At 32.3% G+C, this 23,013-nt stretch overlaps 1 protein-coding gene across 1 annotated transcript in view; it reads left to right on the top strand.

Annotated features, from left to right (window-relative positions):
* LOC121127389 (uncharacterized) overlaps positions 1-21,974 on the top strand; it is a 145,916-nt gene extending 123,942 nt beyond the window's left edge. Inside the window, 6 exon segments of the mRNA XM_071891184.1 lie at positions 5,633-5,898; positions 7,687-7,910; positions 7,972-8,145; positions 17,930-18,722; positions 18,788-19,756; positions 19,759-21,974. Of these exon segments, the coding sequence (XP_071747285.1) occupies positions 5,633-5,898; positions 7,687-7,910; positions 7,972-8,145; positions 17,930-18,722; positions 18,788-19,756; positions 19,759-20,523 (3,191 nt within the window). The 3' untranslated portion in view covers positions 20,524-21,974.
* The last annotated feature ends 1,039 nt before the right edge of the window (positions 21,975-23,013 follow it).

Here is a 23,013-nt window from a genome sequence, read left to right as displayed (position 1 = left end):
TTAAAGCTTTATTTTATGAAAAATACCTATATGGCCCCGATATGGGCTATCAAATTTAATATATCTATTTCTCATTATTTTATTGTGACGATCCATTTTGGCTACTTTAAGTGCAATTTGCAGGGCTTCCAAAGGGTTTATAAGGATAGTAATGCGTTCTCAAATGTTGATATAGATTGAGGATAATTAATCTAAAAGTGCGAATGTAATCCACATTCAATTTTATTAAAATAAATCTTGCTTGCTTTTGTGTTGACGAGACACATGTCATTTTTGAAATTAGATTTAATACGAAAGATAAATTTTCTAATCAAAAAACAATCAAATTTTCGTCACTATTTCTTTTTGCTCTATACAAGCGGCGATTATATGCTCAAATATATATAGTCAAATCCACATAAAGACAATTGTGATAAGATCAAAATTTTTCCCGTAACAAATTATTTACTCAATAAACTTATTCCCATCCATTTTTTAACGTAACACTTAGGTACTAAAAATCCAAAAATTGATAAATAGAAAGGTACAAAAATTATTTGAATTCCCACAAGCCTTTTTTAAAATCTTATTTGTCTATTCTATTATAATGTTTGAAGAAGATTCGTTCGATATAAATCAATTGGTTCTATAATCCCACTGTTGTTGAAGAAATTGGAAATAGTAATAATCAATTTTTCTAAGCAATGAAAAACAGAGAAAATTAACTCACCATATTATGGAATAAATTCGTACTGAATATTAATAGCAAATTGGGTTATTTCATTGTACAGGTCCAATATTCATATTTAAATAATCCGAAATAGGGGGAAGGTGGGGCGGAATCCCACATTACATTGGATAGAAGCAAAATCCGAATAATCCCAATATTTTTGCTGTTACCTATTTACTATGAATACCTTTTTGTGTACAAGTGGTAATTTGTATAAACAAATTCTATAAGTTATTTCATCTTAAAATGCCTTATTTAATTACAACGTGAGTTTTTTTAATCATTAACTACTAATTGATGCTATCATTTCATTTTGATCTATTAAAATTAAGCATTTATTTAAGAGCAATATAACTATCGGTATTTGCACTTTTTCCACATAACATTCATAATCAGTAAGTAATTTTCATTGATAATGTCAGCAATTACATCATTAATATATCGAACATCTAATGCAATATTCAAAAATGACATTTTCTTCATCATAAGTAGGACATACAACTTGTACACGGCATTTACGTTTCCTTTAATTACTTGGTTATTATGCATTTTTGAGTAATATAACTATGGATATTTGAACTTCATAACGCGCCACAGAGTATGTACTTATCAATTTGTAATTTCTTCAAAAAAGTCATCAATCTATAGAATATTCATTAATGTCATTAACTCTATCATAAGTAGTGTTGTATCGGTCCTTATTTAGGGCTGAAGACTGTAGTATAGTCTCGATCCGGTCCATATAAGTATTAAAACTTATAAAGTTCGGTCCTTGATTATGTCACTAAAATATATTTTTATTTTTTAAATCAATTCTAACTATGATAGTTCAAAGGATTGGTCCTAAGACTGGAGTGGACAGAATAAATAAGGACTGGCACAACACTAAGAATAAATACTCTAAAGTATATCTTTACAAGTATTTATCTCATTTTTGAGTTGCAACTTGTCCGATTTGCTTATAATTTATAAGCTACTACTTGTACTTAACATATAAATATTTGTGATGTACTTGTATATTATAGTTATCTTTGTTCTCTGGTAGAGTATCCCGCTACGCTCGATTTATAGAACTTTTACAATATTAAAATATAAACTTGAAGTGTTCTACCTGATCCACCTCTGCGGGGGCATTCGGCTTTGGAACGTTTAAAAAAGGCTAGTTTGGATTTCTTATAAACAAGCCTGTTAAATCGACATTAGTTCCAAGATACTTGGGAACGGAGAGGGTATTTACATAGATTTTCGATATTGATCAGTCTAAAAGATATTTCTTGTTTTCAATAACAGAGTTACTACGTTTTAAATTTACAGTCTTTTACTATTGTATGTATTCTAGTCCTTGAATAGAACTATCAAAGGAGAATTAAAGGACTTGTATTAGTTAACATTTTCAATTTCTTCTATATTATGTTATTGATTTCTTAAATATATATATATATATATATTTTGTATTCTTAGAGAATTCATTGAGTTGAGGAATGAACTTTGTCCGAAGTGCTTAGAAAAGTATAAACTGCACATTATATTTATTACATATGGAAAAAAGCCCACTCTTGTTTTGTTTTTGGAAGAAGAAATTTAAATCATATATATACATAAAACTTCTACTACGTTCCAAAGTATATATTATTTTATGTATATAATAATATATGAAGAAAAAGAAAGTTGTCTTCTTCCTTTTTTTGGTTTAGTTAGAAGAGAAAGCCGCGAATGTTCTTCCTTCTCTTCTTTGAAGAAACTCTGCGTATTTAGTATGAAACATCACTAATACTACTACATTTTGCACAATTACTACATAGATAATTGTAGAGTCATTTACATATATGTCGGTAGGGCTTCCAAAGGTTGCAACATCCATAATAGCCATTCGGATGGATACTCATAATTTTAAGGAAGAAAGTCCCTAAAAAAACTTCATCAAATACACAACAAATCACCATGTATGCTTCAAAAGCCAGAATGATATCATTTCTATTGTGTCTTCTGTAAATTGTCTTGTTGCATCATCTTAATCGTAGACTCCCAGGGAAAGTCCCAGTTTTTGGTACCCCGAAATGAAATGAATTTGCCCAATTTTTTGTTTATAATAATTTGCAAGTGATTACACACTTCACAAAAAACAAATATTTGAACTTTTATTAACACACAAAAGGTACGCTCCTAACACACAGAAGGACGGAGGAGTTATTTATCATCCTTAGCCAGCAAAGATAACGTGTATATTTCAGTCAGAGAGTGTAAAATTAATAGCCTGAGTGAAAAAGTTCATAGCACTTCGGGTTAGTGATTATACGAGGCCTAATAAATATATATTTTTTCTTCGAAATGAAGTCCAAAAATGATTGCAAAATGTTTAGTAGAGGTTGCACATGGCCCTGAAATTACTAAATTTCTTAATTTTATGAAAGAAATAGAATTACTAGGTACAAAATAGATCAACCTATTATTAATAACTATTATATTATGTTTAGATGAATTAAACATCTTTTAAAAGAGTTTTTATATTATTTGGGCCTAAAATGATATTTTCTTATAAAAAAGATAAGTAATGTAATGAGGGCGGCGTACAGAATGCAATTTTTTCCCATTTATGTATCACATTTATTCAAGATGAGAGTATAGATTGAATTGGAAATGATGAATACCCAATAGACAATATGCCAAGTAGACAATTTAGATTAGGGTGGGGCTACAAAGCGAAGTTAAAAAACTTGAAGGACTCTGTGATCAATGTGATGACTTCGATGGTAATAAAGGAAAGGGATTCATGCGATTTTTTTAATCTTAAGCCTTCCTTCGCTTCCATTTATTGATCCAAGATGCACGGGTTTTTGAGCTCGTCATGATTTTTCCCTTGCATAAGCTTGATGATGATTGATGACACCCTCTCCAAATATGTAAATGTCAGCAGCTAAAGAACCAATATGTGTACCATCAAAGGGGATTGACGGCAATACTGCGTATATATATAAATAGGGGTGATAAAATATGACTTTAATGCTTGAGAGATTTATTTCTAGTTGGCAAATTGAAGAATGTTTCCTTCTTCTCATAGTTCCTTGTAGCCAATTTGATAAAATGTCATGACGGCTAAGCTGTTCCTCTCTCCCACATTCTTCAACTTGTCGGGGTGACCACGTTCACTTCAGGTTTATTTTATTTTTAGATAGTGAAAATGATTTACTACACTAGTTATAAAATTGTACGTATTTGATGGACTCGGAGTAGAATTGAGGTTCGACAATGCAGTCATTTCTGCCTATGCCTTTTCACGTGTATTTCCTTCCTCTCAAAGTAGCTCATATTTAATCCAATTAAAAGTTATAATAGGCAATATGCTCTCTTATAAAGCATTCTTCAAATTGTAAGGTTTACCTGATTAATTCTCATCTTTTTTTTTCTACATAACGACAGGTCATATTTTATACAACTCTAGAAATATGAATCATGCCTCTTTTATATATTTAATAATAATGAATTGCTTTTCAACATGCTTTGGATTTAATTAATCATCCAAAAAATATATATATGTATAGGCTGAGTATTTTTATATAATGTACATGCTATATATATTTTAATATTGAGAGAGAAAGAGAGAGTGGCATTAATGATGAAGAAATGATAATAAGAAAATAATCAAATAATGAAGGAGGGGGAGAAGGAAAAAACTCTATCTTCAAAGTCAATTTCACAGTCATTACCTCTTTCAATTGTGTGAGGCTCTTTCAATTGTATTCTTATACCTATATATAGATAATATATTTGATTCTTTTGCAAAGAAAATAAATGTACTTACGTATACCTATCTGTAGGGCTGTAAATTCTAAGCATGTTGGGCATATACATATATAAAGGAAAATTACCTGATATAACCCTGATAATTTGAAGATTTTTTCGGAAAATATTCTCCTGAACTGAATGTACGTAGGTTTGATTCACGATCGCTCCTAGAATGTTTACTTATGCTTACTCAGTGCAACTCCATCTGACCAATAAAAGGAACATTAAAAAAGTACCACTCTGTCTCAAGCAAGGGCAGGAATGACTCCTTTCTCGATTTTCAATTATAATGAGAGTATAATTCGGACTTACAATTAAACAAGGTCGCAAATTCTTAGCGACTTCGGTATGTAAAATCAAATAAAATTCTAATTATCAGGTTATCCCTGACTAATTGAAGAATGTTGGAGAGGAAAGTAACTTTTCTCTAATGAAGTTTCCTTAAATTAGCTGTCAGGACCTTTATGAGTAAGATAATAGAAGCAAGCCCACTCCGTATCAAACAAGGACACTGACAGGAATGTTTGATTCTCACTTATACTCGCGAGTCCAAAAGGACTTACACTTATAATTAGGGTTGTAAATTTTTAGTGTTTTTGATTTATGGAATATAAAGAAACAGAAAATCATTCTAATGAAGTGTAATTAAATTAGCTGCAAGTAGCTATAAAAGCAAGAAAATGAAAACTTGTCCATCTCCGTATACCTGTATCAATTATATATACAATAATACCAACAATATTGATTCTCAATTCTAGTCAGGTACTTACACTCATAACTCCCCAACAAATACTCACGTTACTCTCCGTCATTAATGAGTATATATACTCGTGGTTACACTTAAAGGGTTTCTCTTCAAAATGTTAGAATAATGTATTAAAATTACCTCTAAACTCTTGGAATTAAAAAAAGCTTTGGATTTACAATTTTACATATCTCTCTATGTAATATAATAATAAAAAAGCTAAAGAGATTGATAGACCGGGGAAAAAAAGTCGACCAAGTTAATCTTTCAAAAGCAAAAAAATGAAAAAATATGTCCCCCTTCCCCAACACCTTGTTATTATGTATTATGTTCAGTTGTTTTTTTGTTTATCTTTCTAATACTTCCATATTTATATATCTATTTAATGCTTTCAGAAGGATCCATCATCATGCCTGAAGCCTTGACAGAGCCCCCTTCTTCACATCACATTCATAATCAACACCACTCCTCTTCCTCAGTCTACTCATCTTATGGATCTCAATTCGACTCTCCAGATAATGACTCAGCCTTTTCATCCGAATCTGGAGGTGGTGGGAGTGGTGGAGGTCCCATTATCTCACTAACTGGAGGGGCTCCTCCATCCTCGTCTCAGGAGCAACAGCTTCTTCTTCACTCTCCTTCTTCTACTTCTTATCAGCAGGTACCTTTCTCTTTTTTTCTTCTTGTATTTATATTTTTGTATCCCCTCTTACAAAAAAAGAGTGCTCATAGTTATTGGGGGGAGGGTTCTCGCACACGCCGAATTTTCGGGCAAGTAAAACCTTTGTTTAGCTCCAGTAGTTGTACCAAGACTCCCCCTTTCTTCTCCCTTTCGCCCCCCTCCCCCAAAAAGACAAACCATAATCTTATACACAAAAGCAGAAACCATTTACCAAAAAGATCTTGACTCCTTCAGATCATCACCATCTCTTCAACTGCTTGCTTGTTTGCTTCTTCCTCCTCCTCTGTTTTCTTCTCCTTTGCATTTCTTCAAACATCTTTTCCATTCGCTCGCTCTCTAACTTTTATAATAGTTATACATTAACTCATAAAAATGTAAGATAATTATTATCCATCTAGAGAGATCTAGGGACTTATCCTTCAAACATACATATCCCTTGTTCAATGTGTTGTTGTTCATCCCTACGTTATCATCAAGGCTATCTTCAGAAAGTAAAATCCTGCATTGCTGGTTTTCTTATATGAAGCAAACATAATATACAGATCATCACTCTCATTCATGGAATATTGGAACACTTCATCTTCAAACCTTTATATATTTATGTATAATTATATATGGAAAAGATATAATTGACCTTCTGCGTTCGGCTCTTCCTTGTCGATCTTCCTGCCCAGTGTTGCATAAAAATTAAAATTAAGTTTAATTTTTCTTTCTATTGGAATTATGTACTGGACGGAGGACTGGTAAGGCCGAGAAGAACGATATATTTCACCATTTTTGTTTCTTTTTTTGTTTTGGTTCATGATAAGGAGATTCCATCAAAGATTCATTATTTTTTCTTTAAAGAAATAAACAACTATCTCAGAAAAAGAAGAAATATGTACAGAACCATGATGGATGAGCAATAAGCATGAACAGAACATTAAATTTAGATAGTAGTGATGTTTGCTTTTTTTTAGTTTGTTAAATATTTTTTACATACTTGTCGAAATAAATACATAGTCTTATTAATACCATCATAAATATATATTTTGTTATTATTTCTCTAGAGTGTACATATAACTCCGTGATATAAATGCAATTTAATTGCTCAACAGGTAAACCACCTAGGGGTTTTAACGATCCATGACATTAGGGGAGATCGTTTATTTATTATAACATATATGTCTTTCCATATTATGTAAATGCTTTGTAGGAAAAGTACATACATACTATCAATATAAAAGGACTTCTTATTTCAACCCTCTTCCCCCTCTCCCTCCACCATCATCTCCCCCCCTCGTGTCTTCAACATTATATGTATACATATGTATTATACAGCACCCAAAAGGAAGAGGAAAGAAGAATATATTGCCTTTCTTCTTGGCACTTCATAGATAATGAATTCTCTTCTTCTTCCCCCTTCGTCTTCTCTTCTTCCATTCTTTTCAAGAGTTATTCCCTGATGAAGAAGAATAAGATGGTGCATATTATTGTATTCAACTTCTTAGCAAAAAATATATATAAAGGGATTTTGGTAAATGTATATTGTGTACGTGTGTAAAAATACACCTCTGAGAGAGAAAGAAAGACTTGGGATTAAATTGTCTTTCCCTCTTCTTACTTCTTCCAAATCATGCATAAATACATCGTTTATCCATATATATGGCAAATTTATACGTAATAAATAATGCACCCACTATTAAATTAATCACTAACTATAGTCCCTCCATTTTTTCATATCCATATATCTATCCATCTATCTTTCTGCCAATCTACAATTGCCAGGATGATGTCGTTTCCTCATCTTCTTCTTCCTGCAGTAGAACTGGTGGTCCTCGACGAACCCTCTATGTCAAAATATTTTGTGGGGATGGCTCTACAAAATCCGTTATGATCAACGAATCGATGTCGATTGCCTATGTTCTGAGTGTTCTTGTGGAAAAGAATCATGTACAACCGGATCCTTCATGGGGGATTGTGGAGCAAATACCAGATTTGTATCTTGAGAGGTAAGAAAATGTGTCTTCCTTCTTTTTTTTTTTATAGTTTTTTTGTTTCTTTTGGCAAAAGGCTGGCTGTTTGTATATACACTATGGTAAAAAAGGGGGATTTGCAAAAGCAGTTTGTTTATTATATGAGAATAATTTTTGTCTCTATTCGCAAGCAACATTTTCGATACAGTCGACCTTTTATAGACTTTTATGCGAGGAGCCTTTTTTTGGAAAGGAAAAGTATAAGTATGGATTAGAGTTCTTAATATGGGTAACATTGCTATTTCAAGGGGTAAATATTGTTAAAAAATATTCTATAAACAGTAGAGTATACAAATAAGAATTCTGGGAAATAATATTTATAAAAAACTTCCTTTATAAAATCCTTAACACACAATGTAGCTTGTAGCTCAATAGTGGCAATCGAATGAAAAATATATTTTCTTTCAAACCAGTACTCCTGCCTACAATTTGAGATGTGAAAATTTACAAAATCATTTCCAGAGTTAATGGAAAAAAAGTAAATATGTTAATAACTGTGAGAGAAGACATGACTATTGACAAAGATCAAAATATAGACTATATTTAGTGTCCCTTGCTCCCTAATACGTTTACATTTTTGAAATAAGAAAAAATAATTAAGAAGAATACTTATACACTGTAAATTACGAGCATACTTTTTTTTTAATATATGCTAGCCGGAATTTTGGCCCTTTTCACATCTCTACCTGTAGAAAATTGTACAACAATGGCAACTTGATTAATTTATTGAAAACTCTGTTGTTGTTTTTTTGCGTGGAGACGTGTGTATTTGTGTGATAGGGAATTGTATTCCACACCATCAGAATTATTATGCAACATTTCCTCTACTATTCATAAAATCCAGCAAATAGGTTGGGTAAATCTGGATAATATAGGCATTGAAGGGGTACACTCCTTATCAAATAAGTTGAGTTGAATTATCCTTAACGTTTGAGCTTTGTGTATAAATAAATAAATCTAGATTAGAGATGTTAATCCAACAAAGAATATTCAAATACTGGCCTTTCTAAATTTATTCCATTCGATCTGTAAATAATGAAATTAAAAATGGTCATAAAGCATCTTTGCTACCTGCAGGATTTTTATGCAGAGATGGGACTAGTTCAGAAATTATAGAACTTTTTTACTAAAATAAATTTTTTTATTCATAATTTTTATAGAAAGGGCATTTAGGTAGTGTCACATCTGAAATTTGAGGGATAACGTCAACGGTGGGCAATTTTTTTATGTCGTAGTAGCATTACAATTTCCGATTTCAATACCAGTTTTGTATAATTTGGTTTTAAATGCATCAGTATCCAAGTACCACTTTAGAACCGGTATTCCGAACAATAATAATTCATAAATATATTAGTATTTTAATACACAAAGCTTATACTTTTTGTTAGGCTGACTAAAAAGGTAAAATTCCTTTAAAAAATAGTTCAAATTGTACTATTAACTGTGTTGATAGAGTTAGAGTTACTTAATTATTGAGATTTTCTGTTGCACAGAAACTCCAAAAATTAGTCTTTAATTTTTTATTTTTTTTGCCTCCTCAAAGACAGTTTATTACATACTTTATACACTAAATTATTAGAACCGACAATAAAAAGTTAGATCCACTAATATAAAGTTATATAGTACATAATCTTTCATTAGTGAAAATGATGTAATGAAATTTGATAAAATTTACTGACACTAGGCTTCTTATACATTGATATAATGGTATAATACTCTTGTCGGTCTTATATTAAGGTAATTGGTGGCCAATGATCACTGTTCAGTTCAATCCGATCCCATTCAGTCCCACTTGTCAGTCCTTAAAGAAGGTAAAATCGATCCCTCGTGACGTCGTTGTGGGTATTTTCCTTTTTTTAATTATTATGTTATATAATAGAATAGATGAATTATACCATATAGTAAGTAAAAATAGAATATATTCGCATTATATTACATTTTAATGAAAAAATGAATCATTTTTGCATGATACATATATTGTCTATATCTTATTTGGCTTAGTAAGCTATCGATGTTTTTATGAAAAATTCCAAGGACTGTCCCAAAGACTGACTGTTCTAAGGACCGATAGGACAGGTCCTAAAACTTGACTGTACTGAATAAATAAGGACTGACACAACACTGTTGCTGTATATTTCAGGATCAGACTATTCTCTACTCTTGAATTCGGTATCCAGTCATCAAGAGGGCGTTCTAAAATCTTTTATAAGCTTGACTTTTTCCGAATAGTTACACCTCTAAAAAAGATACCTGTTTTACTCAGTCTGCAGAGATCCAATCCATTTTGGGGTTTAATACAACTACTCATAGGTAGAGAGTTAGATCTCAATCTATAGCTAACCCAACACATGTAAAATCAGCCTTCCTTAACAAAATCCAATTATCAAAAGAGACATAGACAAAGAAAGTGGTATAGAAATTTATTCTAACATTTTACGTATAATACTTAGAATTAACCTATATTTATACAATATATAGGCATACGTATATATGTCTTTCTCTCTCTATGAATGAATGAATATAAAAGTTGTTTTAAACCAACAACAAATATCTATAGAATTTAAAAAATTCTTTGAAGTCCTTTTTTTTTTGTAAATATGTATATTTATAAATATATGTATACGAAGATAGGACTTTATGTCCTTAATGTTGAATATACATATAATATATATGAGGATAAAAGAGGCATTATTCAAATGCCTTACAACATTGGGTTGTTTCATTTCCTGTGCGTTTGTGTGTATCTTTCTTCTCTACTTCATAAAAAGTCTCTAATAAATTAAATTAATTGGAATAATTTCAGGGAGGGGGGTAGAGTCATTTTTGTTTATAGTAATACCATGACATATGTATTTAATTCGTTTCTTGACCGAGCTCCTTAGTCATAAAACTCGTAGTTGAAAGCAATGTATCCCATAAGAAATATCTAAACCTTCGATTAGCTTTTATCACAATAAACATTCGTATGACAATGTAAATTTGGGCGCGATATCCAGTTAGTATCTCAAAACTTCTATTATGTTGGGGCACTTGAATCTTAAGGAATTACTGCAATGACTAACAAAAAGGCAAGTAGGGTTGAATTTGTAAAGGATTTTATAGACTGCTTCAAGAATTATAGAGTCCTAAATAATATTTTTACACGTTTTCACAAAATTGAAAAGTATTGTTTTGGAACTTTATAATATTGTAAAGTTTCAAAATTAATAAAAAAATTAGGGCTCCCTATGCATATTTTGATTTAAAATATGAGTAGAGATGAACAAAATGTAGAGAAAAATAACAATTGGAAAAGGAAATAACTGTTTGTGCAATCATTCTTTTCTTTTTTCATGTTGTGCATAATTAATAGATCGTCCTGGTGTTAATATTTTGCTCTGAATGATGAATTCTCACCTGCTTTATGTGTATTTTATTCAAATGTATTATAATAGGCAGCTGATGTTTACACTTGGGTTTTAATTCGGTAGAGCCATAAGTCTTGCTCCTGCCTTCTATTCGGGTTCTAAGAAATGTCCATCCCTAAACATCAATAGATCTTTTCAAATACATGCAGGAGGTTTTGTCTTTCAAACCCTTTCTTTTCCAAAAAAGGAAAAAAAGGCCGAAATTATGTTTTATTTAGTAGTATTGGGGTTCGGTCTGAAAATCCTAACCGGTCTGAGATCGTTATAATTTTTGTTAGATCAAACTAATTCCATCTGGGCCGGTCTTGTAGTAAAAATAGACCAACACACAAAAATTGCTTTGATAATATATGGGAAGGAATTTTTTTATTTCTTCTTAAAATAGAAAAATAAATATTAAAATTTCCCAGTGTTTATTACTTACTAACAGGATTCTGTAATTTAAAAATGTGTTTCTTCGGATCCTGCTCTAATACAGTTTCATGGGATATGAGAATTCCTATAAGTTGGTGAGTAGTCCCCCTTCCTAACAAGTATTGATTTATTAACTAAAAGTATGAATATGTTGACTGTCTAACACAAGTATTTCGATTTTAACATATCAACTTTCTTCAAAATACGTATAAATCGACAGCCGGAAAAAAATCATAGTAGTTGTTTATTTATATGAGAATACTATTGTGAAAGAGAGTTCTTCAAACTATTCGCATACAAATTGAAACATCTCTAGTGTACCGTGGCAAACTCTCGACCAGCTCGTATTTCAATAATAAAAAACTCTTATATCTCTATGAAATGTTTTGCTCAAAAATCCAACTCGTGTCTCATTGTATTAGTGTAGATGTAATATGCTATGCAAAATGATCGTTAATGGTGCGATACTGGAGGTGGAAAAGAAAAAGAAGAGCGTCAGATTGTGAGCTTGTTTCCTTGGTCACTCCTCTTACATATAATGTTTCTCAAAGTGTGAATCAAAATAAAAAAATTATAAATGTGTTAAACTTTTACAGAACAAATTTGAGTCTAATATTTAAATTTAGATCAGCACGTTTGTAAACATTTCTTGAATTTTACTCATTGTGTGGGTTAAAGTTTCCAAATGGTGAGAAAGTATTAAGTTAGTGAATAATTGTTTTGATCTTCAATCGCATTTTCAGATTCATGTTTTATTAAAAATAACAAAAAAATCACAATTTATTCAAAAAAGAAAAGAATAAATAAATATTTTCAAATTAAGGCTTCTTTGTATAATAAGTATCTATTTATATAAAAAATTCATAATTTATTTTCCAAATAAAATTTGTCTTATTTCATTATTTGGTTACAGATTGTCTGATTATCTGAATAGGAGAGGATTAAAAGAGGCATAAACTAGAATTAGAAAGCTTAGCACAATTATTCCTCCCATGACGCAATGTTAATATCAACATGATTTTTCTGAGCATACTCCATCAATAAGGTCCGAAGCTGACAAATAAAACGAAGTTTATTTTTCAAAATTCGAATTTATTTTTCTAGATAGTTTACTTCAAGAATGATACAATCAGTCTAACGCTTCTCTAACATTTCGATGCCTTTTTTATAGTACGATTTGTCAAGTCCTTCAAAATAGGTTTCTTCATTTATTACTCCTACATATCAGCCCAATCCTTCTTCAACGAAATCTGTAGGGCATCCACATTCACTTGGGCGGTAGCACAGGCCTTTCTCTTTATGGTGCACCAGATCCCATATTCGAGAGGTTTAGAGTACGGAGCCACATACATCAGTGTCAAAAATTGTTTGTTTTTTTCACACCTCTTGAGTTTTTTGGCCTTGTTAGCTGGAGGCGTACATAATGCCCTTCTTATAGCTGGCCTTCAACCAGGGACATACCATTATCTCCATGACCTCCTGGTACACGTCTACGCCGATCTTGATGCTCTTTGGAAACCAATAATGTGGCATCCTCTTCCAGGTTTTCTCTCAAAGCTCTTACCGTCATCTTTCAGCTTTTTAATACTGGTAATGAGACTATTGGCCTATCTGTCCTTATGTAGGACTCAAGACTCAATTCATGTCTAGCTCATTCAAGCATATATGTCCTAAAACTTATTAAATTCAGTCCTGTGATGACGTCACCCAACTTTATTTCTTCTTTTTTTATCTGTTATAGTACTGACAGTCTGAAGGACCCATAGTCTTAAAACAGGACCAAATAAATTAGGACTGATACAACACTAAATGATGAGACCCTTGGAGCAGGAGAGACGACGTGGGAAATCTCGTAATAACTTGTGTCAAGAAGCGATAACACACTATTTCTTATGGTCTCCATCTCTTTTGGACTATTCCTGACGAAGAACTTTGTTTCACAAACAATGATGGATGGTTTGTATTGCTCTAGCAGTGGATATGTCTGGGGAAAATGGGTAAATTATTTTGTAAGCCAATGGAACCTTTTCAAAAAGTTTCATGGACGATTTGCTGGGGCACGCTGTATGAGTGGTCTCCTCTTTTACATACTCTACATATAAGTAGTTATGTAAAGAGTGGAGACAGAGTCAATATGCTAATTTTGAATCTTTTGAAGGAGGTGGTCCAAGGAAGAAGTATATAATGTACTTACATACACAGTCAGAAGAAGAGAAGAGATCCTCTTTACATTTTATATTTAGCATACATATGTATATACATTGTACATACATAAAGAAGAGTGTATATTTATTGAAGAAAAAAAAACTCGTGTGTCTCGTTAATTTTATTATTATGTTATTTTTTAAGATCTCTCAAAGGGTTATTTTGCTTTTTCTTCTTTTTCCTTTGCCTCGTTCATTTATATATTATATAAAACTATTTAATAATTTGTGTGTATAGACTATAGATGCTCTCCGTCTGTTAAAATGCCCCATAAGAACCCAACTTTCTTTCTTCCCAATAAAGATCCTTCAATAAACACTTTAGAATGGGTCGTTTCGTGATTTACTTTTTTTCGAATTTTGAAATCTAGGTATATAGAACAATTTGTGTTTTCCTGTAAGAATAGTTTGTGTAAAATATAGGTTCCATAGAGGGGGTGACAGAGGTTCTTTCCCTATAACCCCTATTGTAAATATTTATTTTTATAATATATAGAACATTGGCTAATTTCTTTGATTCACCTCATTTTCAGTTAGAACTAACCTTCATATGACAACTGTCAAAATTTCATGGCAATTTGTCCTTTAGTTTGTAATTTATTGTGCTAAGTGTGACGCTACTTTTGTTTTTTTAAAGTAATAGATCAAAATCAATTTCTTGTTTGAATTTTCCTATAAATATTTTTTTAAGGGTAAAAACTATGTTAAAAAAATATAACTATGAAATTTTTACTCAAAGTCGATCTTAATTTCGTACATATAGGGTTACTAGAAAGTCTATAATTGACTTAAATATGCCAATCAAATATTGACCTTAGTCTATGTCTATAAAGTAAATAATTAAATTGTGATTTTCTCCTCTTTTAAATATGTCTTCCAGACAGTTTTTGTGTTGACACACCACATACCTATATAGTATTGAAGATTCACTTGAGTTACATTCTTAACAAGATTTGTGCTACAGTGAAAATGATGCACATCGACAAAAAATGATGTAAATTGTTTTTAAAAAAAGCATAATAAAATATGTAAGCATAAATTTAAATACAATTAAATTTTTTTCTTCCACTAATGCTATTTTAAATGTAGGAAGTTCTCCTCTTTAGAGAAATAATTGATTTTCTCCTCACAAAATCATATAATAGACAGGCAATATTAGCAAAGGTATTAATTCAGTAATACCATATGTATCGCTCCCCCTTCTCTTCACGCTCTGTTTTTCTATATAAAAATAACATCCCACTATAATACACAAATAAATGAGTATTTAATTATAGCTTCACCCACTAACACAGTGGTTATTAAACTTTTAACTTCTATTACACAATTTAGAAAAGCTATTCCCCCATACTAAGTTAATTATTTCATATTTTTCCATAACGTAATATTAAGTGTTTTTTTTTTTTTAAATTGACTTAATCCCCTTCCTCCAAGGCAATACCAAATCCCCCCTGGTTAAGAATCACTGTTAAAAAGATAAAAAAAATGAATTCATTGAAGATTTCGAATTATAATTTTTAATTTCACAGTAATTATTGTTGTCTATCTCATCCTGGAATTTCCTGAAATGTAAAAATTGGTTTCCCGTGATCTTGCCGAAGAATAATTTACCGGGAAATGAGAAATTATTATCATCGTATTAATGATGATGAAGTAACATTATTTAACAAAAAATATATATAAATAGTTTTTTAGGGAATGGAGGCAAGAGGGCTTTCTAAAGAAGTCCTTCGTCTGGTGGTCGGGTTGTTGTTGTAGTCATATTATTAAGAAAGAAAGAACAGAGAGAAAAAGTATTAATAGCTAAAAAAGGAAAACTTTTGAGCTTCTGTTCATCTCATATATAAAGTCGTATGAGGCTGCTGGTACACAACAGATTCTTACATTTTGACGGATAATCATGCGTGTACTCGTATACGTGTATGGACCATTCATTTCTAAAAAACTTTGCACATAGCAAAACAAAGAGGTATTTGTGTTGTTTGTAGGAGTGATAATGCAATCCAAAATTAAATTTTGAAAGAAAAAAAAATACTAACGTGGCATTTTCTCTCCCCTTTAAACAAGAAACATTTTAAATCACGGAACCTCATTATTTTAATCAGAAGAGTTGTTGAGGTTTGAAGACTATATAATATGGGACATTCTTATAAATATAGTGCGTGTACAGGCATGATAGATGTGGTAACCCACTTTAACAATGTATCCTTTTTTAAATATATACTATTGTGTATGACCACAATGAGCTTTTCTGTGCAATTTCATTGACATATACATATTAATATTTACCTTGAGCACAAAGACGACGAAATTTTGGAAAGAATACAAATATTAGTACTTATTATATATTTATTTTTTTGAAAAAAAATGGTATTAATATTTTAGGAACATTGTTTGTTAATCCAAGGAATAGTGTATATACATTAAATATGCACTCTTTTTCTCACTTACTTTTTTTCACAAACTGCTATTTTTTCTATCTTGATGGTAGTGTTGGATCAGTCCAAGCACTGTGTTCTCAAACTTTCTTTTCTTACAACCCTTTCAGTTTTTTCTAATTAAATGAGATTTATACGTCATCATTGTTTATTTTTGGTTGAAATCGATGTTCCCTTTGAAATTTCTAAATCAAAATAAGTATTATTTATTACAATAAAATGTATTAAATGTTTTTTTTCTGATTGAACAATGATAAAATTATGCTCTTGCCTCATATTTTGCTTGTTCGTCAATCCAAGAGTCTTTTCTAGTATAAAAAAATCCATCACATCTAATGATAATTATTAATGGAGATATGGTTAGCAATTCTTCTATTCGAATCGTTGCCGTGTTTATTTATTTTTGTTTTCTTATTATACTAATTTTATTACTTACTTTGTCTCTGGTTCGAATTTATGATTGCACCTTTTCCCCAACAGAAAACAACCATTTAATGCGTTTTATAGTAATACACATTACATAACATATTTTGATTCAAATATTTCAAAGGAACATCAATTTGAACCCAAAATAAAAAACATGACGTATAAATATCATTTGTTTATGTATTAAGGCGAAATATCCTTGAGGCAAAATGGATTAAAGGCAAAATGATTTAAGGTAAAATTACCTGGCGGCGAAAAGAATTAAAAATAGCTAGAGTATATTATAATGCTTGGCTTTATAGACGCAAAATCCATTAAATGTCTTATTATGAATATTAGTTTATGATATCAGCTATTGATGAAATTTTAAGTGTGAAATAACGTGGTATTAAAAAGTGGATTGAGAAGGCTCAAGGCGTCGTAGTATTGTGTTGACCGATCCAACACTACTTACTATTAGTAGAATAGAAATGAAAGAGGGAATGTAATTTTGAATAAATGTGTAATGAATGTCATTAGGAATTAAATAACATTATTCATTAATTACTACTACTCTGCGACATACAATAAATAGATCAATCAAAAAATATTTTAACTTCATAAGACATTCGTTACACAATTGTTCTAATTCAATTTTAATTTCATAACTTTTCTACTTTCTAAATAATAGCTCTCTGTTGGTCTTTAAAAGAAAAAAAAAGTGTGTGGTTCATGTATAAAATATTCCTAACTTAATTCAACAAAAGTTATATATCAAGTGAAAAAATTATTTGACACTTACACATATTCAAAAACCCAAATAATGTAATGGTTTTTAGTCACTATTTCCCAAACTTCATTGGTCTTGTACTCAAGGTGAATATTGATTATTTCAATAAAATTTCACAAATATACTTATATTCATCACTCCCCTCCCCCCCAAAATAAAAATAATAAAATTTAGCTTGTTCGGATACCCTAATATACGTATATTATAAAATAGTTAGAAAGTCTATTAAATTTAACATTATAATATGAACGTACATACATACAGCTTATAGAAGGATTAAATTACATAAATAATGCAAATTTTCCCTTATTATAATACGACTTATCTTGATTTTCAGATGTTACGAGGACCATGAATGCCTTGTAGCAAATCTCTTGGAATGGCGTCAGGACTCTCCCAATAAAATACTCTTCCTTTCTCGCCCTGAAAAATATGACCTCTTTCGTCGCCCTGAGCGCTATTTGGTCTCCAGTCCGACCTACGGGTCTGAGCCTTCTCAGGTCAAAACCAGTTGTACTGGAGGACGGGAGTTTCTTGGTAGTGGTGGAGGAGGCTCGTCTGGTGGGGGTGCGGCTCCGATTGGAAGTTCTCTCAACACCACCTGGGATCAACTTTCTAGGCAAAATCTCCTTCAAGAATTCTTTTCCCGCTCTGGAGAGGACTATTATCCTGAGATTGAAGGTATGCTCTGGCTCAAGACAGAGGGGAAAAAGAGTTGGAAAAAAAATTACTTTGCTCTTCGAGCGGATGGGATTTATCAGAGGGGAGGGAAGCTACTGGCCTCACTGGTGGATCATCAGGTTTACAGGGGAATTGGATGGAAGAAAAAGTTTAAAGCTCCTAATGATTTTGGATTTGCACTTAAGCATCCACGGGTCCAAATCAAGGATGAGTGTAAACACATCACGTATTTGTGTGCCGAGTCAGAGGGCTCTCTTCTCAAATGGTTAACGGGTCTTAGAATTATTAAAAATAAAGACTTCCTTCTGGATAACTATCAAAATCAACTTGCAGAAATGACGACGGGACATTGTATTGCAAGAGAAAATCGAGTCGTTATTGCAATCAATAAAGAGGAGTCGAGTCCATCTTCCAGAGTATCTCGAAACAATGTTCCTCCTCCACGAATGGTAAGTGCAGATTCTTTCTTTTGCTTGTATCACTACGTATATTATCCTACTTTTTCATGTTGAAGCACGCTCAGCAAATACTACAACATCATCATCACCCTTCTCAGGACGTTGTGTACTCACCTTCATCGACGACATCAAGCTCAAATTCCTCAGATCGAGATCTCGCTCTTCAAATCCCACACCCTGATCTCCTTCATGTATCTAAACAGTCGTGTGAAAGTCTTTCAAGCAGTGGATGTGTGAGTGAAACCTCATCTTCCATGTCGGAGAATGGAGGCTTTGAATTAGACTATCATAATGGAGGCACAATTAAGAGGAAACCAACAACAGGCAGAGTCATGCCACCCCCTCCAGTCGCACCGAGGATAGTTAAAGAGTCTCCGGGAGGAACTTTTGTCGTGAATGATCCTCCAACACCATTAGCAGGAAGTGATGATGATGACGAAGATTTTGTACTACCACCTCCACCCATGCCAGATTTGTCTATCGTTGGACGCTTCGGTGAGGACACTATTGATCGTTCTATGGTTAGAGTTGGATCAAATCCTACCACCTCATCGACGGTTCTGCCTTTACCACCACCTCCCCATTCAATGGAACCAGATCCAAGCAACATCTACCAAGTTAATGCTATGTATAATCACCAATATTCGGGCTGTCAGGTATATGCTACAAGACAGACTCATCCTCAACCTATGTTAGCCCAATCTCATCACCAGCATTACCTCCTTCAAAATGAAGGTACTTACCACCAAAATAATGTTAATGTTAACAACGGTAATTTAGGTTACCCATCACCACCACCAACAGAAGAGGAGGAGAATACATTGTACAATGGTGGTAGCGCTGGTGCTGGTGCAATACGAGAAGAGCTTTATCCCTGCGGTGTTATTCGATGTCTCTTTCCTAATCGCAGTGGGAATGGAGGAGTAAATATTAATCCTGGTAACCTGAAAAAAACCAAATGGATCTCCTCAAAAGACTTCCAAATCAAGTTCCTCCGCCTACCCCCTCAACAAATACAAACTACATGGCATCTGGCATGAAGCCACGAAAAAAACGAATCACATTCAACGAATTGGTTCAGAATTTTGATATGGAAACATCAGAGTCAATCATGACTCCACTCAAGGACAACGACCCGGGATTCAAAGTCCCCTCCGCTTCAGTTCGTAATCCGAATCCAGGTAAATTATTTGGTGAGGATCATGGGATAAAGGGGACTCCTCCCCGAGAGTTTCTCAATGATCTCCAACGTGTAATGTACAGAAAATGGGCGGTTGCTCAGAAAATATCCTTTCCGGGTGATAGGAATGGCCAGGAAGACGAATTCAATAGAGTTGGCCTATTAGAGAATGGAATTGGACCCGGCTTTTCTAATTACAATGAGAACGCCGTCTCTCATTGGATCCTTCAATCCCTCAAACACTGCCAAATTAATGATAACGTTGAAGAAGTTATTCTACCAGAGGAAGAACTTCCTCCACCTCCTCCTTCATTACTCCTTCCTCCTCAGACCCAAAGTGGGATGTTCCCTCAAAGGGACCCTACGAAAAAGAGCCCTGTCTTTCATCCTTTCCACCATAATCGCACTGTTCCTAATACTTTTCCCCCACGTCCTGAGGATCGCCCTTTTCTCTTGGCTCAAATGAGAGCCTCAGGACAAATCCTTCCACCTCAAACTCAGCAACCTAGTGTTGAAAGTGGGGGAGCTGTTTACTACAGAACCAATGACCGGAACAATGGTGAATATGTCATAGGTTCAGGGTCCAAAATGTTGCAACAGCCGTATCAATAAACTAACTAACTACCACTGCCATTTGATTCTAGTCATTTTCCTTCAAGGACTTACCTTCTGTTTCGTGTTTGGAATACATTCAGAGGAAGAAAAAGAAGTGCTCAAAATAGAAAAAAACCAACGAAAGTAATAAATGTTGTTCGTTGCAGGCGACTCCAATGCCAAAGATAATACATTCATAACTAAACACGTTGTCATCTAGGATTGTATTTTATATTTATTTATATACCTACGTACATAAATATGTATTTCATGTTATTATTATTACTATTATTAATTAATTAATTAGTATTTATCTGCATTCAAAGGTTTTTTCTTTTTTTTTTCTATGTTGTGTATTTTTGTACTCATTAATACGACTAATCAAGGGGGCTATTGAATGATGGAAAGAGGAGTGCGCGCTTTGAGTGTGTTTTACATTTAATTAAAAATATCAGTATACAAACCATCTAGGACTTGTTGTTAGGGATGTGACAAGTGTCGAAATCCTAGTGAGGAAGGATATTAAAAATATGCCCACTTTTCTCAAAAGAGATCTCTATTTAAACTCTAGTTCTCCATTCTTGCTAATGCGTTTGGATTTTCAAAATAAGAGGGAATAATTGCTTATGTTTATCGGTACTAATATCTTGCAGATAGAGTTGTAACTTTTTTTAAGCTGAGTGAGCACGCCTGCAATTGCTATCTGCTTCCTCTGTTGCATTCTATGAGCTACTTGTTATTGACAAACAATAATAGACAATATTGATATAACTAGTAATACTCATACATGTAGTAACAGCTTCTTTTCTCGCCCATTTAAATATGTTCTCAACAAAAGTCGCAACCATACTTGCAAGTAATTAACATTAAGATACTTAGAGACAAGTTTGATCAGTCATCAGTGTTAATTTCGTCAAAGACAAGATGTATTCGTCATCAAATGTTTTAGTATGACGAGACGAAGAATGTTTCGTCTGAATAAAACAAATATTTTTTCTTGACGAAATTAACATATTTGTAGTAGTCCTTCTCTCATGTTATATTTGTGAGATTTATACTTATTACGCCACAAAATTGGGTTAACTTTTCAATTTTTTATAAAAAATAAAAACAGCGTAATTGAAAGCAGAGACTGCTTTCTTGTCTCCAAGCATCTCGAGGAACAAGATACTTTTGTTTTATTTTTAATTTATAATCACCGGGATTTCAACCTTTTTCTCATCTCTATTTATTATTATTTATTCTTCATGCTATTTCTTCAATTCGACGTCATCCTTCTTTCCCCATTCTTACTCCTTGTTATTTATATTAAATAAGCCAACCAAACTGTAATCATTTTATTATAATGTAATCACTGAGATTGTTATAACTTCTTTTCTTTTTTGTAGTTGAAAGCAGGAGCTCTTTTTATACATTTTCAGAATACTTATTATACCATAGTATATATATTATACAGTTTTTATTGCATACACACTGTTGATCCATTATTTCCCTATTGTACATATTTTAAGAACTAGAAAGAACTACACATCTCATGTTCACAATACCACGCGATACATACAAAAACCACAGATGAGGAATGTTGTAGGATATCCAAAGATACCACATCTAAACATACATTTTTCTGAGTTAGTAGCAAAGAATGTAATTTATTATTATTATTATTGGAAATTCGTGGAAGGGGAAGTAAGGCACAGAGACACACTTATATGAAAGTATGTGGTGATGACTCGTATCTCCTACATGGAATCTATTTTACCCTCTCTGAAATATTTCGTAGATAGGAGCACAATCAGTGATTTAGTTGTAGGAGGATGTCCTCTTCTCTACACTGAAAATGGTTCGAAGTCATCCACCTTTAAAAGAGGCATATTGCGTTAAATTTGACCTTATATCAACTATATTTTCAAAATTTCCTTCTGCTGAGGGTTTGATTTCACAACTCGACTACTGGGCACAACCTATAGGACTCCCTCCCTTTCAAGCTGTCACTCTTCGTAAGTATTTGGCACATGAACAGTCCATTTGGAATCATACGTTTAAACCATTACCGTTTTCCTTGATGTTTATTCAGAATTTTTTTGTTGTCAATTCTTTACATACTTGATGTAAGCTGTTGTTATATCAAAAAGTAGAAGAAGGGATATAGAGAGACAAGAAAAAGAATCCTCAAAACCAAAATGCGATAATAATATTAATCAAAAGTAAAAATTATTTTTTCTTTATTTATTGTTTTTGCACGCTATTTTTTTATAAGTAGGATTATTGCCATTATTTATACCTTGTTATACATGTAACTATAACTATAAGAATAAGCCTATAAGTATTAAGTACAAATCACAAAGGTAGAAAAGAAGCGAAAAATATTTAGAAATTTTGTACAAACTTTAAACATATATTAGGGTGGAATTTTTTCGACTTTTTCCCAAATTCCATTTTAGCTAGTGGGGAAAAGTAAGCTGTCATGAGTTAAGATGGAAAATTTTAGGTATACGTTCCTCAATAATT

Source organism: Lepeophtheirus salmonis, chromosome 1 (genome assembly GCF_016086655.4).
Source record: "Lepeophtheirus salmonis chromosome 1, UVic_Lsal_1.4, whole genome shotgun sequence".
Classification (NCBI taxonomy): domain Eukaryota; kingdom Metazoa; phylum Arthropoda; class Copepoda; order Siphonostomatoida; family Caligidae; genus Lepeophtheirus; species Lepeophtheirus salmonis.
The sequence above is the reverse complement of the archived record's forward strand: the minus strand, read 5'-3'. Positions and strand labels throughout refer to the sequence as shown.